We start from the raw sequence: 17969 nt of genomic DNA, 5'->3' as shown, positions 1-17969 counted from the left end.
AACACAAACGGTAATTGATGGACAAACCGAAGCCCTCTCTCGCACACTCGCGTCTTTGATGTGCCTTGTCCCTCACTGCAGCTAATTAAACACGACCAGAGAGTGTCGAGCAGTCTAACTAGCTGTCTAATTATTGGCTCCCCCGTTGGGCAGGTGCTCTTTTTATCAGCCCGGCCTGCGAGGTCACGCTCGGCTTGCGGCCACACGGCGCCTCCGATTCACCTCTCGTTGAAAAGTTGTCAGTTTGTCAGTTTTCATAGAACAGTAATAAGTGTGTCAACTAAATCCTTTTCCCGGTGGCCACACTACTACACCATGCTATGTAGCTGTAGACATACTGACACTTGACGTGTTAAAGGATCGGCTGGCCCTTACTTTATGTATGAACATTGTACGGTTTAAAATCTTCATATTTATAATTTCTTCATCCGTCTCCAATGACTCACATTTTTAGGTTGTCCCGATTCAGCCCGAGAGGATCCCACAAAGTGTAAGTGTAGTCTGACATTGATATGCAGCAACTGGATTAAACTTTGCTGTCTCCCCCCCCCCCCCACACCGGGATGGCATACGCTTTGATCAGTTTTTATGCGGAGGTGGCATAGTTAGACTGGCACAGGTTCCCCTGCAGTGACTCGTACACAAGCACTTTCACAGCATGCCGTCACACATCTAAGCATTTTTATTTATTCTTTTACCGAGGGCTGAATCCTATCTAAAGACTTGACCAAAAAAGCACTGGACAGTAACAATAACTGCTATGTATATGCAAATTAATGTGTTTCTTTGGGGGAATACAAATTCAACAACAAACAAACGAATGCATCTCCTACACCGCACACAAATACACACACAGACGTCTTCTCTTCTCCTCGTTTCCTCTTTATGCTGAAGTCCAACCAGATTTATTTGAAGTCAGAATTAAAGGGAAAGAATAATGTGCTAAATGTTCTACAAACAGTGTTATTGTCTCACTGCCATCTTAGATCTGCCAGCAAACCCGCATCCTTTTCTATTAAGTAAGAGCCGTCCTTTTTTTTTTCAAACGAGCACTTTTGGAGACCCCATTAATTTAGAATCCATTAAAAGTTGTGGCTGGGATCAGCGCCTGGACCCCGCACCGCATGAAAACAGCTTGAATTTATTTCCCCTGCCCTTCGGTTTTGAATATACTGGCGTTGCGTCTTATTCAACTTAAATAAAGTAATTAAGCGAAGCCTGAAATGTACAAATACCCCCTGCTGAAGAATACAAAAAAAACTTGGGTGGTGGGGGGGGGGGGTGCAAGAGACTAAACACTACCTACAATGCAGCGAGGCTTTACGTGGCCACTGCAAAAACGGAGGTTAGCTATTGATTTGTTTTGATCTTTAAAGATCACTGCTGACCCACACACACACACACACATACACACACACACACACAGCAGTTTGCTGCAGCGGCTGAATAATTCTGCCATCACATGAAAACCGTTTCAACCCATGGATGCTGTACGCAGCCCGTCAGAGCTTTCATCTTGACGTTGCTTTCATGTGCCATTCTGAGCTCCGCAGTGTACGTTTTCTCAGCAAGTCTTTGACAGCAAGCGCACTGCTTGTCATCTTGAAGTCCACGTCGGTGTAAATTCATGATCCTGCAGTTACTACAGAACGAATCCTGAGCTCTCCCTTAATGTGCCAGATATGGGGCTTCTTATCTATCGCAATCACCTTTTTTAATTCCCCACTTTCTTGTTCTTCCTCGCGCTCCTTTTCTTGCCCACTTCTCTCTCTACGCAGCCTTTTTTCTCTCTCTCCATCTGGCCCTACTATCCTCTGACACACTAGATCAGGGTGTCATAGATAATGTGTCGCCCTCACTATCCACCTCCCAGTTAATTCTCTTACGCTCGTCTGTCTTTCTTACTTTCATGTCTCAAGCAATGCAGGAGGCCATTTTGTCACCCCAATTCCACCCCTCCGCAATCACCAAAATGTCTTCAGATGATCTCATTCTCATCGGAGAAAAGATGAAAATCCCAGAACACCCGTCTGTAACCCCCAAACTTCTCTCCCCCCCCCCCCCCCCATATAACATCTATCCCCAGGTTTGTAACAAAGCATTATTTTTCTTTGCTTCTGTCCTTTTAGTCTGTACATGCAGCATAAAAGCAGGGATTTTCTTATGCCTTTTCCCCATCGTTCTTCAGAAGAACATGTGCAGACGTCTCTGACTGCATGTCGTGGTTTTTCCGATGGTCAGCAGCCTCGTTTTTACAGCCTCGTAATAAGCTGCATTGAAAGTTTCATTAGACAGAGGCAGAATCTGTGAGCTTGTGCTTATATTCAAGTTATAAACGCGAGGAAACGTCATGTTAATGCCGAAATTGATGGACTGTGTTTATGTGCGTCTGAGTGAGTGAATGAGGGCTCACCCCGAGCACAGTATCCTTGGTGACGCTGCGCCTGTGATCATGATTTCTCTCCAGGCTGTAAATCTCGACAAAAGCAGTGAAATTAATGGTCAATGGCTTCATTTTTTCCACATGTGTGTATGTGCATGCTTCTGTGTTTTATGTCTTTTATCTGTGTGTGTGTGTGTGTGTGTGTGTGTGTGTAGAGAGAGAGCGCACACAAACCTCCTCAATCCCTCTCCTTACATATGTCTCAGTCCCCCCTTTTTGCTGCTCTCAGTAGACATGATTTACGGCACACACACCTCAGCCTCAACTACCGGACGGGGTCATAAAAGTAAGGCTTCATCGTAGCTGGCTGCTATGAAAACACAGGGATATTTTTCACCCACCAAAAGGGCAATAAACTGTCTCACAGGGAGTAACACACTTGAGTTGTCCTCTACGTGGCAGAAATAGCTCCTACAACCCACCTGCCATTCACTCAGTTTAAGCAACAACAAGTGTATAAATCCAATAAAATCTGTTGGCGTGCACCTATTCCAACACTGCAGCCTCAACGGCACTGGGCTCAATGCCAACAGTATACTGTGATGAAAAATTCTCTTCTGCCTCTGTTGACCTCAGTTACAACAAATCATACCACCAGCTGGTCACTAAATATGGGTATTTACATCAGGTTTCACACGGTTAAAGTATTTTCCTGCAGTCCACCAACACCTTACACACCCTTCACCTTATGCTTTATATTTCTTCATATTCCAAATAAAATATACATGTATAGTGCACTGTATACAGAAAGTATCTTCACTATAAGAAAGCTTGTTAATTTAATTAGCAAAGACGACGGGATGAAGCCAAATATTAAAGGTAAACCAACTCCTTTTGTCATAAGGACCTTGCTCTCTGCGTAGATGATGTTCAGTCCCCACCTTTTTGACTCTGCATCCCTTCCAGTCCCTCCTATTTGACATTAGGACCGAACGACTCCCTGGCCCTGACTCATGTTGACTCACAAGGCAACATGCTCCCAGGCGTGCTTAGAATAGCTTCCTGTCTGCTCCACTAGCACACTGGCTAGTGCTCGCACAAAAATCCCTGCACACGCACTGTGTAGCACACACTCCTAGGGATGTAGATTTTCTGGCAGGTTGGCTACACAATGTCAATAATCAATACAATCTTAGAAAATGCACAAATGCATGAAAACACAGTTTAAGATATTGGCTTTGGCTATTTTTTTCTCTGCATCGATATTCAGCGAGAAATGAAACAAAGTTCCAACCTAATAATTATGCAGGCATTTATGAAAATGCATAAATCAAATGAGACTCCACAAGCAAGGCATTTCTTCCTATCAATGGAATGGGAATCTTAAAACGAAAAAAGCATAGAAAACAGAAAAGGTTAATGGGCAAAGAAGCACCCTTTTGTCCTTGCTGTTCCTGTATATAGACAACCCCTTGTGCTCACGCCTTATCACAGGTTCTGATCGAAAAGTGTATGCAAATCTTCTTCTCCATAACACCTGCATGAGTGGATTTCTATAATCTGTTAATAATTTAGTCTTGGTCAAGTTTTTTAACAGAGATTGATTGTTTGCAAATTAATCCTTAAGAATTCCATCATCTTAATATACATTTCAGCAGACACTGATAAATATGGCCTCTTTAGAAGAAGTAGAATATATTAGAAAAGTGAGCATTCTCGTTGCTCTGCTGACATGACTGAGTGAGAGGCTTTAGTTGATAAATGGCTGATGCAATTGAGATTATAATGCCTATTGGTCTTGGTCATTTTAATGGAATAACTTTATTACAGCCATCTTCCGCGCCTCAGTGCATAGTAATTTACAATGAGAGGAAAAAAAATCTAATTAAGAGATTGCATCAAAATAATTGGGTTTCAAACTTTCCTACGAACCCTTTTTAGGTTGAGAATGAGCTCCTTCTTTAAATTGAATGGAAGTGACTATGTAGTTTATTCTTGCTACTGGTTTAAGGGCTTTGACCTGTTAAATCCGGTTTCCTCTTGATCACACCGACGACACGTACGCATGCACATGGTTGCACTCTGGCACTCATCGTCCCTACAGTTCCATTTGCGCTGACCTCTTGGTCCTCCCTGCCGTCATATTCACCGGTCTCCCTTCCTCAAGTACCCCCAGCGGTCAAGTCTATTACTGGTATCAGCACTTCTGATCTGCTGCACTGTGCTACAGTAACATCACATGCTATCCCCCCCACCACCACCATCACACCCCTTGTGGTGCAGTCCAGGCCATTCAAAAGTCAGGTCGGAGCCATGATGGCCAGGCTATATATCCCCCATTCCATCTGTAGCTGGCACTCTTGCATCACATTTGCTCTGCTTACTCCTCTCCGGAGCGCCTTTGCTCTCCCTCACTCTCGCGCTCGCTACTTTCCCCTCTTTTAGTAACTCTACCTTGTCTTCCCTTTCGCTTATTTTAATTTAATCCTAATCAAATGTTACTACTTCTGTCTGTTTCCTTTTTCTTGTTTTCTATTTTTGTTCCTTCCTTCTCCCCCCTCTCTACTTATCTTTTCCTTGTGGCCTGATTCTCCCTCATAACCTTCACCTCTTACTTCTCGTTCCTTTCTTTTAGTCTCCCAGAATCACTTCTGTGTACCATCAGCCACCTTATCCAGCCACATGTAATATTTCTCTGAGTATACCTGGTTTCCCCCTTGCTGTCTGCCCTTTGCTTCTTAGATCTTCTCCCTTTTCTGACCCCGTTTTCTGTTTTGGCTAAATTTCTCACTTTTGCTTGCTCCCTAATAACGTCTTCTAGCGATCTGTCATGCTTTCCTCCGCACTTACATTTTCTGTCCTACATCTCAACTTGTATACCATTTTATCTGTATCCTCCTCTCTTTTTCCTCCTCTCTCCCATCCTTCTCTCACCCCCCCCCCCCCTCTCCCCAGGCTCTGTGAGCTGTGGGTAAATAGGTGCATCTTGCCTTGCTTCCTCTTTCAAATGGCTTCATCATTGCTAATGAAGCACACGGACAGAAAAAAATAAAGAAAATGACGTGGAGGAATAAGGGATGGAAGGAAGGAGTGTTTCCCATGGAGACGAGCCCTTCGGTGGCTGCCTAGCTGATTGACTGATTTATGACCCTTTAGTCATGTTGCCTGATTAGTATGACAGAGCCTTTTATAGCACAGCACAGCTTAATATGTGACCACATAGCACAACATACTTCGGTATTAAACATTATGGGTAGCATAAGCCCCATACTGCGTGCAATACAGTATGGCCAATCTACCGATTAGAATTCCATAACCCAGCTTAATGCCTAATACAGTGCTTGCATCTGTTCATACAACTGCTCACAATCCATCCAACCCATTTACACGATCCATTTAGATGCAACATATGTAAACCTATTTGATTGAACATTGCTCTCACATGCTTCACACTAGAGATGAAAGGAAACCCGCTGTCTGGCTTTGCATAGCTATGTTATAAAAACAATTAGATGTAAATGACTGAGTGGGAGATGTGCTTGTCTGAGATAAGAGTCAGTGTACTGACAAATGTTCAGTAAAGTATAAAATGGGTCTGTTTGTGTGCGGTTTCTTTTTGGCACTTTGCCTTTTTTCCCCACTGATGGTAGAGAGGCAGAAAGGAAACGAGCGAGAGGGGTATGACATGACGCAGCCGGATTCGAACCGTGGACCTTGCAGTTATGTGTCATACAGACAGACTTGCATGTCTGAGCTATCATTCTTGCACCTGCCGAAAATGCTCAATATTTAAAAGGCAGGCTGAGTCATTAACATACATCGCAAGAAGGGAGCGAGAGCTGTAGTTGATTTGATCATGTCTGATTTTTGCCTAAGTGACCGGTTGTGACATTCCTGGGTACACTGCAGCAGGTCATCTTTACCCCAATTTGATGACATTTGACAGATAGTAAAACTGATGCAGTCGTGACCACTTTGTATGTAACAACAGATATATTTGGACCTATAAGTTTATTGTATGACCTTTCAGGAATAGATGAAAACGTTAAACTTTCTCCTCGTATGTCTTTCTGGCTGTCATTGTCTGTGTTTACATGACAGATGTCCTTGGTCCTTAAGACCGAACACAGGCCTCTAAACATGTTTTTCAGGAAGGAAAGGTTATGCTTTTCTTATTTTTGTTATGCTTTCATTTTTATATAGTTTAATTATTTTCTCTGTGATATATTTGTCTGCTGCACTGCACAATTTTGCCATCCAGGTTTTTAATCCAAAAAGTAGTCTCTACTTATTGGGATCATTATATCATCCCTGCCTCGTAATGTAGAACAATGTTAGAGGACATTTATATTACACATTTACAACAAAGCTCTCACAACTTGGGAGCTGTTTCCAAGCACAATATATCCTCTGAAACAACTCCAATGCAAAAACACAAAAAATAAACCCTTGCACAAGAGGCTCTCCCTCTTCAGCTGTTCTCTTTAACCTGCATCATTACACTATCCATTTCACACTCTCCCTCTTTTTTTGTCACTTCCTAATTTCTCAGAGCTGGACTGTCATCCACACAAACATATCCCATATCCTCTTCTGACAGCCTCTACTACAGGTTAAGCACATCACAAGCTCCCAGCTAACTGCTACACTATTTTTGTGATGCGCCATGTCAACCTCTCTCATTTCTAATAACACATTCTCTCTTTTTTAGTTCCTCTGTCTCAAATACTGAAACTCTACAGTGTTGGAGAGGCAAACCCTGATATTGTTCTAGTGGCTCTTGCAGGTACTCTCCCTAACCAGGTCTCTATTTGCCACACTTATTCCTGGTTATGTAAACTGGTGTCGTCAACTACACGATTAGGCCAAAGCTTTGTCTGCAAGCACAGGCCTGTGACAGTGGATCTGATGTCCCGCATCTCCAGAGGCTAGTTATTGTGTTTTTTGATTGATGTTAATTGACTTTAGAATTGTACAGCTTTATAAGGATTAATGAAAAGGTAGTATCTGTGTTCGATGTAATGATTTGGGTCCACACAGCTTGCAAAACACTCTCCTGGTGCTCTTTTGTAGTATTCTCTTTGTCATCTCTTGCCTACATGTTGCCCATTCTAAACATGTTGTTCTATTATGTAACTAACTGGTATGTGCTCCCAGGGTAGTTTACACCACCTTTCTTTTTCTTTTATCCTTGAAATTGGCCTTTGAGTTTAAAACACTGTCCCCAGTTCTATCATTAAGTAAGAGTAAATAGCATGGCAACATCACCGCTTGGTCTTCAATCCCAGTCACCGTAGTTACCAAAAACAAACCGTCTCACCTGTCTGATACATGCATACTAACCACTGTGTATGTTGTATGTTATCTTTCTTTGTTAGGCACAGAAGCGTGGGGCTATATTATGATTGAGAGGGGTGATATTGTTGAAGATGAAAAATGCACAGTTAACAGCGAAACCCAAATGCATTTGTCACCATAAAAGCCCCCATACTGATTGATGACGGCACAACAGCTGGCAATGCAATGGAAAGTGAAATGAGGATCTATATTTTTTGGCAAAGTGCAAGACAGTCTTAACACCCAAACAGTATTCCACCTTAATTTATCACCTATTTCACTCATTAGATACATGATTATTATTACCAGTTTGTAATGTCGAAAATGACAATCTGTTTGTATCGTTGAAAAGCATTATGTAATGGGCATTTCAAATAACATTAGATTATATGATAGCAGTGCTATACTTGTCTGTGGACACACTATTGCTTCATCTTATAACACATTAAAGCATTTGTAGAACTTAAGAACTTAAATACACTGTTTTGATCAGCCACACCTTGATGAAGCACCATGACACTCACTGGTGGTGTAAAAGAGAAACTGAACAAACTCTACTGTTACATATACAAAATATAATAATAGGAGCTGTTGAGAGATAAAAAACAAACAAAAAAACCCCCACTTCTGCACAGTGATTCATTCTGCCTGAGTCATTCAGCACTCGTAGGGTTAAAGTATAGCTGCAGCGTCTTACTGCAGTGTCTAAAGCATTTGGCTGATCGTTACAGTATACACCAGAAGAAGAAGTGAAGGGGAACAAAACATCTCTCTCTAATACTTCCTTTTTTTCTTCCAAAAATCCTTTTTATTGCATTTATAACATTTGGCACAGTACAAATTCTTGGTGCTTTTACAAGATAAACCTGTAAAGATCGACACTGACCTTTTTTCGGTTTTTGTTAAAGAAAGTCTTCTCGGTATAAATATTTTTTTTCTTATCACTGCATTCTCTGTAGCATGGTGTAAAAATCACACAGAATGCCCCCTTTTAAAACAAGACTACCCTCATTTGTCAAAGTCAAGACAGCATCTTAAACAACTCATTGTTTTAAATAGAAGTTACAAGTTAGAAAATAGTTTCAATTTCTTTTTAATATATGTTTCTCTATCACCAGCCCATGGTAGTTTCAATTTGTCCATATATATATTTATTTATAAGCATGTACAACAAGAAATCATCAGTCTTTTAAGTTTGCACTCTGTACAAAAAAGTAGTTCCTGTCCTTTTTTCGTTGTGCATTCTATTGCATGATTTTATGAGTAAATGACAAAGGGGGGCGAGGGTCAGGAGTGGGTGGGAGCTGGGAACCTAGGGAAAGGAGTGGGAGCCTTTTGGGGCACCTTTTTAAATCTGAGTCTCCTGCACCTTCTCCTTGGTGTGAGTTTTTATGACAAAGGGCTCAGCCATTGCTGTGATGGTGCTGGGCATGGTTCGAGGCAAAGAGTTCCCAACATTGTTGTCTGTCCATTTAGCCCCATGGCCAGTTGGTTTATAGGTGTTATATTTGGGCTTTAGAGTGCTGTAGTCCACTTTATGGGGGCTGTAGTCCACTTTGTGTGGACTATAATCAAGTTTAGGTCTCTGAGTGTGTGGACTAAAGTCAGACTTGAAGGCGCTGTAATCCGCTTTGTGGGGGCTGAAGTCGGTCTTGAAGGCGTTGTAATCAGTTGCAGTCTTATGGGAGGAGTAAGGATCCTTAGGTTTGTAGGTACTGTCAGTTTTAGATCTCTGGGCACTGTAGTCCGTTTTGGGTTTAGGCTGAGTGCTATAGTCGGGTTTAAATGGGCTGTAGTCGGGTTTAGGTCTTGGATGAGTGCCAAAGTCTGGCTTGAATGGACTGTATTCCGCCTTAGGTTTATGCTGTGTGTTGTAATCCGATCTTAATGGGCTGTAGTCATGTTTAGGTTTTGGTTGGGTGCTGTAATCTCGTTTGAATGGGCTGAGGTCAGTTTTCTGCCTAGGGTGAGTGCCATAATCTGGTTTGAATGGGCTGTAGTCTGGTTTTGTTTTTGGGTGGGTGCCAAAGTCTGGTTTGTATGGGCTGTATTCTGCTTTAGGTTTGTGAGTGCTGTAGTCCTGTCTAAATTGGCTGTAGTCAGGCTTTGGTCTATGAAGGCTAAAATCTGGTGTCGATTTGTGAGTGCTGTAATCTGGGATGAATTTGTGGCTACTGAAGTCCATATTTGGCTTGTATGTGGTATACTCTGCCTTCGGCTTGTGAAGGGTGAAATCAGGCTGGGGTTTGTATTCTGCCTTGGGTTTGTGAAAGCTATAGTCAGTCTTGTGGCTGATAAAGTCCAGTTTGTGTATGCTGTTATGGTCCCGGATTTCAGGCAATGTGAGAGCTGTCTCTTGAGCTGCAGATGCTGGCGGAGGAAGGTCCTCCTCATCCACCTGGATAATCTCCACCGTGCGGGCAGCTGCCACTGTGCTCCTCTGCTGGTGGCGCTTTCTCAATTTGTAGAAGGCGATGAGCATGACAGCAGCCAGCAGTGTCACCGCTACAAAGCAACCTATTATAATCTTAGTGGTCTTCATCACTTCATCCAGACTAGGGCCAGACTTGCCTGGTTTGCCAGTGGCACCTTGGAGTCCTGGCGCCACAGATGTCTTAGCTGCACCTGGTGGGCTGCCAGTGCTTTGCAGCAGCACAGTTGGTGTGGAGATGAAGACTGGCTGAAAGACGGAAGGAGAGGCAGTTGTAGTTGTTGTCCCTAGGCCTACCCCTCCTCCAGCTACCCCAGCCCCTGCTGCAGCAGCTGTGGTCGTGGTGGTTTTAGGTTTGGGCATTTCAGTGGTTGGCCCCAAGACCTCCACAGTCACTGTGGTGAAGTAACTTAAGTTGGATGTATTAAGCTCGGCTGCACTCACATTGAGGTAGGCCGAGGCATTAGAGTTCCCAGCTGCATTAGACACCATGCAGGTATAAGTGCCTGTGTCAACTGCCAGGACATTTGAGAAATTAAGGGTACCATCATTGAGGACTGATATTCTCGGGTGACTAGAGGCATGTGTCAGGATAGTCCCATTGGGTAGGAGCCATCGCACTGAAGACATTGGGGCTGTGCGGCAACGAACCTCAGCCACTCGTCCTGCTGAAATGTTCAAGTCCCTTGGTGCATCAGCAATGAATGGTGCAGAACACTGTGTTGCAGCACCCTCACCTCGGTCCACCTCAACCAGCTGTCGACCTCTCATGCTGGCAGGTGAGTGACAACGTCCACAGCAAGTTGTGTTAGTAGGGATGTACTCCCTTAGCCAGCGTGCTAACCATACTGCCTCACAGCCACAGTTCCAAGGGTTATGGTGGAGATGGAGCTCCACCAGGTACCTGAGCGGGGAGAATAGATCATGTGGCACAGCGCTCAGATTATTATGGGCAAGATTAAGCTCCACCAATGAAGATAGGTCATCAAAACCATTGCGCTCTATCACTGTGATTTGTGAGTTCATAATCCATAGTTTTTTCAGTGAGCGCAGGCCTTTGAAGGAGCCTGGCTTTATCTCTGGGAAGTGATTTTCAGATATCTCCAACTCCTCCAGGCCCTTCAGGGGACTCATGTTTGGCATCTCACCCATTATGTTGCACATGCCCAGGTTGAGGTACTTGAGATTTTGTAGGCCCTCAAAAGCTCCTTCTGAGATATACTCCAGTTTCCGTAATTCTCCTAGGTCCAATCGCATTAGGGACGGCACCCGGTTGAAGGCGTAAGAGGGGATACTTTCAATGGGGTTGTTCCTCAGCCACAGTTCTCTTAATTTAGACAGATACTCAAAGGCCCCACTGGGCACCACCGTCAACCGGTTGTCAAACAGCTCCAGTGTGTTGAGACTGGTGAGTCCATTAAACGCGCCCACCTCAATCTGCCGTATGGCATTTCGCCCAAGCTGGAGCACCTCAAGGTGGTGCAGGTGGCGGAAGGAGTCAGCCTGCACCGCCTCAATGGCGTTTTCCATTAGATTGAGGTGTCGCGTGTTGGCAGGAATGCCGGGGGGCACACGGGTGAGGCCACGTCGGGTGCACACCACCTTCCCCTGCTGATTACTGCAGGAACACTGCGGTGGACAGCCCTGGGGTCCCTGAGACACCGCCGCCCCCGCCACGGCCAGGGAGGCGCTGCTCCAAGCTCGCGCCATCAGGAAGACTACACAGAGCAGGGCGGCTTTCCTGGCACGATGCACAGCTACCCGCCCCAGGAGACTCATGATGTGGCACGTTCATAATTCAGCATCATCTGGGGGGGAGGATGGGGGTGTTTGTGTGGGGGGGGGGGGGTGTTTGGGGGCTTTGGGGATCAAGGAAAGTAGCTGGTTGGCTCGTAGTAGTGTTAAGGGGTCCAGAGCAAAGAAGTCAAGGGAACTGAAGAGGACAAGGGTAGAACGTGGGTTTTTGATGCTTGCTAAGGGGCAAGAGGGCTTGACCTTTCCTCAATTAAGCAATGATTTTACTCCCATTAACTGTGCTCAGGGGCAGAAGGAGAAGGGTGGGTAGAGAGGGCTGGCTTTTCTGAAACGTGTGTATGAGAAGGACATGATGGTAAATTAAGCAACCAAAAACTGTATTACAAGACAGAAGGGAGGGTTACAAATTGATGCAAGAGGGGTTGAAACACTAGACACCTACCTCAAGTTATTATTACAGGTCCTTGAACTGAGATATATAGCTTCCCTCCTGTTTGCAATCACAAAGAGCTGTGGTATTCACATCAGTTGTATGTATATCCCAAAAGCAGCAAAGAAAGCCTTTTTATATTTGCTCTGTCAAAACAGGTATCAATGCCAAAGAGCTTAACCAAGATGAGCCCTTTTTGTAAATCCACACATCCAAAGAGAAAGGTTCGAAGGCCCTTTTTTGAGTTTTTTTTTTCTCCCTTTCCTTGTTAATTAGAAAAAAGAAAAAGAAAAGAAAAAAGATTGCAGATAGGAATCCAGTCAGGCTCCCAAAGCAGCAGTGCTCCCTTGCTCGCTTCTTGCTGTCGGCTCCTCTTCTCTTGCTTGTCCTTGGAATCCGACAGTTGATCCCCCTGCTAGAAACCTTACCCAGGTCTCCATAGCACAGGCGACCACACAAACACGCGCACAATTTTTTTGTGCACCAAAAGCCAAGGCAGAAAGGAGCAAAAAAAGGAGGTGGGTGGGATTGAAGAAGGTTGAAATGAAAATTCCACAGTCCTCTCCAATGTTCTTTGCCTTTTGTTTGCGATGGTTAGGAGGGGAGGTTGACAAGCCGGGGGAAAAAACAGACCCCCCTCCTCTCTGTATTCCTCTGTCCACTTTTTAGTGGTCAATCAGTTAGTCGGTTGGTCAGTCTGACAGCCCTTCTTGCTCTCTTTCCCTTGCTCCCCCTTTTAATGTGGCGTCGTGTCCACCTGATTTTTCTTTCTTTTTTCTTTTTTTTTCTTCCTCCAGGAGTGCTCGGCAGGGGTTGAAAAGACTAGACGACACACACTGCCTTCATTAGCTTTTCTTCCTTTTCTTAACTAGCCACACGCTCCAGCCACGGTGGCGACAGCAGCAATTGCAAACGCACACACACCATCCCTGCGAAGCACACAGCAGCAGTAGTGAGCACACACAGCAGCAGCTGCAGCCTGCCTCCCTTGCACTTCCCAATAATCCGTCAATTTCTTCAGAGGGGGAGTTGGTTGGGGGATGGAAGGGGGTGCTGGGAGGAGTGGGGGTGTTGTAGCTGGGTTGATCGAGGTGGGTTAGAGGGAGGAGGGGTGGTGCGCAGTTCTTCCTTCCTCTCTCCGGCTTGTTTCTTTTTTCTTCTTGTTTTCCAGTTCCACTTATTTTTTTCCTCCTCTCCTCGTGGTGATCGGCACCCCCTCGCTAATGCAGCATCCGGCTAGGGAGAGGAGCAAGACTGGGAAGGCAAGCGCTGGGTGAGCGCGCGGCTTACAGGCGTGACGTTAACAGTAGCGTCGATGTGGAAAGGATCCGTTGTAGCAGCAAAAGAGAGAGCGTACGCCGGCTTGGATCTCTCTCTCTCTCTCTCTCTCTCTCTCTCTCTCTCTCTCTCTCTCTCTCTCTCTCTCTCTCTCTCTCTCTCGCTCTCTCTCTCTCTCTCTCTCTCTCTCTCTCTCTCCGGCTCTCTCTCACACTCTCTCACACTCTCTCTCCCTGCCTCCCTCCTGCTCTCTGCAGTGTCCTAAGGTAGTTGGGTGAGCTCAAAGCACTCAGACCTTTTTAGAGATCTACCTCTTCAAAAACCAGTTTGCTCTTGCTGTCCTCCGCTCCTTCTTTTAATGCTCACAGTCTCTTGTTCTGTGGCTTTCTGGGCTTTGTGTGGCTTAAGGGAATAGACAGGCTGTCCAAGCAAAAGCAGAGATGGACAGTGGCATCCCCACAGCAACCAGATTTTAACCCCCTCCTCCCCAGCAATAATCCAGCCATTCCAATGAGTCTGGCAAGGCTTATCAGCATTGCTGTGGTGGCAAAGGCAGGCAGGCAGATGGGACACTGTTTCTCCCACTCTCTCGCTTCCCCCTTCTCTCATGATGCCCTCTCTCTTTCCCTTGTCCACTCTCTCTCTCTCCTAATCTTTGATTTTCTTTTACTTTACCTTTCCTTGCTCTCTCATTCTTTTGGTTTTGTCCTTTAATGGAAAATAGAGGAACATGAATGGACTGCTGACGCATCCTGCTCGGAGCAGTGCTTTGGTTTGATGCAGTGTGTTTTGTGCATTAACTCCCCCCACCCACTCCACCGTCCTCGCTGTCTTTCCTTCTCACTGCTCACTCTTTGCCCGTCACTGTGTCACCCTACTTCATCCCTGGCCGGCTATCTCTTTATATACAATCTCTTACAAGTTGCATGGACATTAAGTGCAGTTTCAGCCATATTGATCCATCTCTTCAGTGCAATGGAACTAAAAGTTTAGATTGTGAGAATTTGATTAGGTTGCTATATTAATACCATACGATAGATAAATAGACGGCTGCTTTGACTCAACCCATGACGGGGATCAAGTGCAGTATGATATAAACTCAAAGTACAGAGCAAAATGTTGTGCTCTGTGTCTACATCTTTTACCTTTGTATCCGCTCTCCACCGCCTTTCATCATGTATGCCTTTGCAGGTAGTTAGAGCACTCTAAACAGGCAGGCCTTAGCCCTCAATTTGGACATAAACTGTCGCTTCAGGAAGCACACAGCCATAAAGGTCATGTGAAGGAAGGCGAACCGGAGAAAACAAGACATGCTTTACCTTCCCGCCGTAAGAGAAGAGGCAAAACAAACGCACCCTACTGTCCCATCACCCCTCTATCTCCAATGATTTGTACAAGCCTTGTGTCCAATAAGTTAGGAAGCAGTGTTGGTAATTGATGGTTGGTAAAGCTAGCCGTGTCAGTGCTGCTACGTGTGTGTGTGTTTGTATGTGGGTGTCTGTATGTGTGTCTGAGCTAGAGAGTAAGCGTGTGAATGAGCGAGAGAGAGAGAGAGGGAGGAGAGAAAGCACGGCAGCTAGAAAAGGTCACTCTGCCTGTAGCGCAGTACGTTATTCCCACCGGCACAGGAGTATAGAGCCAACTCCTATATTATACACACACATACACACACAGACTTTCTCCTTGAATTCACTGCAGTTGAATACGAATAGGCTTCAATGAAGCACATGTAACAGTGAGGTAGCAGACACAGGAGTATATGGGGGATTTTCCTTTGTTGAGAGAAAGAGGCTATTTCCTTTCCACAGGGATTCCCTAGCACTGCAGCCATGTAGAGGGTGATATCAGAGCTGAGCTTCACGACTGCATCCTCCTCACTGCATTTGTGAAAACATGGAATAATGCAGGCATATATTAAAAAAGGCATGCAAAAGCAGGTCATAATACAAATGCAGTATATGCGGCAAATGTGCTGCTCAAAACAACATCACCATTTCATTTATCTGTTGTCAGTTAAGCAAACTGCAAATGAAGGCTTGTTGTTCTCTGTGTGATTATTGAGTACAGAAATTAGATGTAGTACAGTGTGCGTCCTGGCACTGCTAGCTTTGTTTGTGTGTCAGATGGAGACTGTGCTGTGTCTGTAGGTGCGGTGTGCCACCATTTGATGAGCAAGTGACCCAGAATGAGTTCAGGTTGTGTTTCAACCAACTAGCGCAGTACATCCCAGACTACTATCTAACCAAAATCATCCATTGACCCGTAACATGACCAACGGTGCCAGGACAGCTCTCTCCTCTTGTCTATTTCTCTCTTTCCTGTCTTTTCTATTCTCACTTTATTTTTCTCTGTCAGTGGACACTCTGCTTTCTCACTACTGATGGAACGTGGGTCATGGCCTGCCAAACTCTGTGATGCTCCACTGACCAAAAATGGTCAACCCCTTGCTTTATAGTTTGATCCTGGCCCAGAACGGCCAACATTGCTTGATGGTCAGCCAAAATCTGTGATCACGGCAAGGTTTTCTCAAGGTTTTCTCAAGGTCCTGTGTTTGTGGTGTGTGTGTCGAGTGTAACCTGAATTCCATGTTGAATCTGATTTGGTGGTTCAAACCAATGATGAATTTGTAAACCTGGCTCAACTGTTTAATTTTGTGGGTTAGGTTATACAAGTATATACAAACACTATCTTGACAAGAAGAGTGTTGTCAGGCCTTACCTCCAGGACTTAATGCCCGATGATGGCCTGATAAGCTGTCCAGTATGTGGGACCTTCACGCTGTTATGGCAGCCCCTGCTGTGTGACCCCTGTCCTCCCTGCTTCACCGAGGCTCTATGGAGCCACCCCCTACGCCAGGCCAGGAAGGCACTGGGTGTAGTTTGGGGGTACTTCAAGACCTACTTCAATCAGCCAGCATGTTGGAGTGGTATATGCAAACATTACAGAACCCATCCCCTGGGGTGAGTGCTAGCAAATCTGGGCTGCGGCCAGTCACATGTAGGTCAGCAGCCTGTGTCTGTTTGCATGTGTGCGTGTCAGAAGTTCCATTTGGGTGAATGTCCTGCAGTATGGTATAGCAGCAATGACAATCAGAGTTTATAGTCATTTTATAGTCGAATGATCGAATGACTCATGTAGTCCCTGCGGGCACTTCGTCGCCAGCAGGGACTACATGAGTCGCCCGCAGAGACTACATGAGTCGGCCGCATAACATGTTCTAAAAATAGCATGAAGTCACCATGAAGCTCCGTCTAAAATTTGTATTTAATTGTTTTGCTGTTTATTTTTTATCAATAACACTTGAATTATTCTTTATTTTAAAATGACAATATTGAATATAGAATTTAAAAAACAAATGTTCGCTGAGACAAGGTAGCGGGAGCAGCTACGGTGGGGCGCTAGATGCGTTTTTTACGCTAAACATGGCAGAAAAGCAAAAGAAAACTAACTATTTTCACAATGATCGGGAGGAAGAATTATTTTTTACAACAGTGAAAGAAAAGTGTGTATGTCTCATTTGCGGGGCGACGGCAAAGCGGCACATTGTGGAAACACTTCGGTACGTGTCACAGAAGCTACCATGCTAACTACCATGCTAACTACCCATGCTAACTACCATGCTAACTACCCATGCTAACTACCATGCTAACTACCCATGCTAACTACACACCTGCAGCACTGCGGGCAGAACAAGCCGCGAGTTAAAGGCAGCTTTGAGCAGCAGCATCTCTTCTCACCAGGCTGGTGAACAAGTCACAAAAAGCAACAGAAGCTTCATTCAGAGCTGCACATTTTTAATAAAGAACAAGAAAGCCTTTCCGGACTGAAGAGGTCTTGAAAGGTGCAATGATGTTATTGAAAACACTGTTCTAAGACGAGAAGAAAGGTTCCGATGTGATCTCCACTCTCTCCGGTGTTACAAAGTTAGTGTTTGTACAAACAGGATATGATTTGAAGATGTGACAGTTAATTATTTCCTTAAGTGATAGTTTTTACTAAAATATAACGGGTGTGATTTTTAACAAAATGTTACAAATGTTCTCATTCATACAAAACTGTCAAAGATATTTACACAAATATCAGAGATGTGATAACTCTGACTTTCAAATGTTGAAATAGATTGAGAACATAAATAAATAATGCTGCATGTTTAAAATGAACATTAACATGTGATCAGACAGTCTCTTCCCATATATGAATATTTATTATGATTATTATTAGTGATAATATATCATTAAAGGTGAACCGTGCAACTATGTTATTCAGGAAGTTTGTATCAAACAAGTAGCCCTTCGTATTACTCACTACCCTTGAAGTAGCTCTCAGTATCAAAAAGGTTGGTGACCCCTGACTTT

The 17969-nt window shown here is 44.5% G+C and overlaps 2 protein-coding genes across 2 annotated transcripts in view; one reads left to right on the top strand and one right to left on the bottom strand.

Moving 5' to 3' along the window:
- snd1 (staphylococcal nuclease and tudor domain containing 1) overlaps positions 1–17969 on the top strand; it is a 165684-nt gene that overhangs the window by 62665 nt on the left and 85050 nt on the right.
- Positions 8963–13738, bottom strand: lrrc4.1 (leucine rich repeat containing 4.1). Its single transcript, XM_029462487.1, has 2 exons — positions 12349–13738; positions 8963–12231 (listed from the first exon to the last, which is right to left on the bottom strand). The coding sequence occupies exon 2, from the start codon at positions 11928–11930 to the stop codon at positions 9069–9071; it is 2862 nt and encodes a 953-aa protein (XP_029318347.1). The 5' UTR covers positions 11931–12231; positions 12349–13738; the 3' UTR covers positions 8963–9068.

The sequence above is a fragment of the Cottoperca gobio genome, chromosome 23, assembly GCF_900634415.1.
Source record: "Cottoperca gobio chromosome 23, fCotGob3.1, whole genome shotgun sequence".
Classification (NCBI taxonomy): domain Eukaryota; kingdom Metazoa; phylum Chordata; class Actinopteri; order Perciformes; family Bovichtidae; genus Cottoperca; species Cottoperca gobio.
This window is presented reverse-complemented; position numbering and strand designations above follow the sequence as displayed.

Coding starts and splice junctions, on each gene's coding strand:
- lrrc4.1 (XM_029462487.1), bottom strand. CDS start 11,930: ATGAGTCTCCTGGGGCGGGTAGCTGTGCATCGTGCCAGGAAAGCCGCC.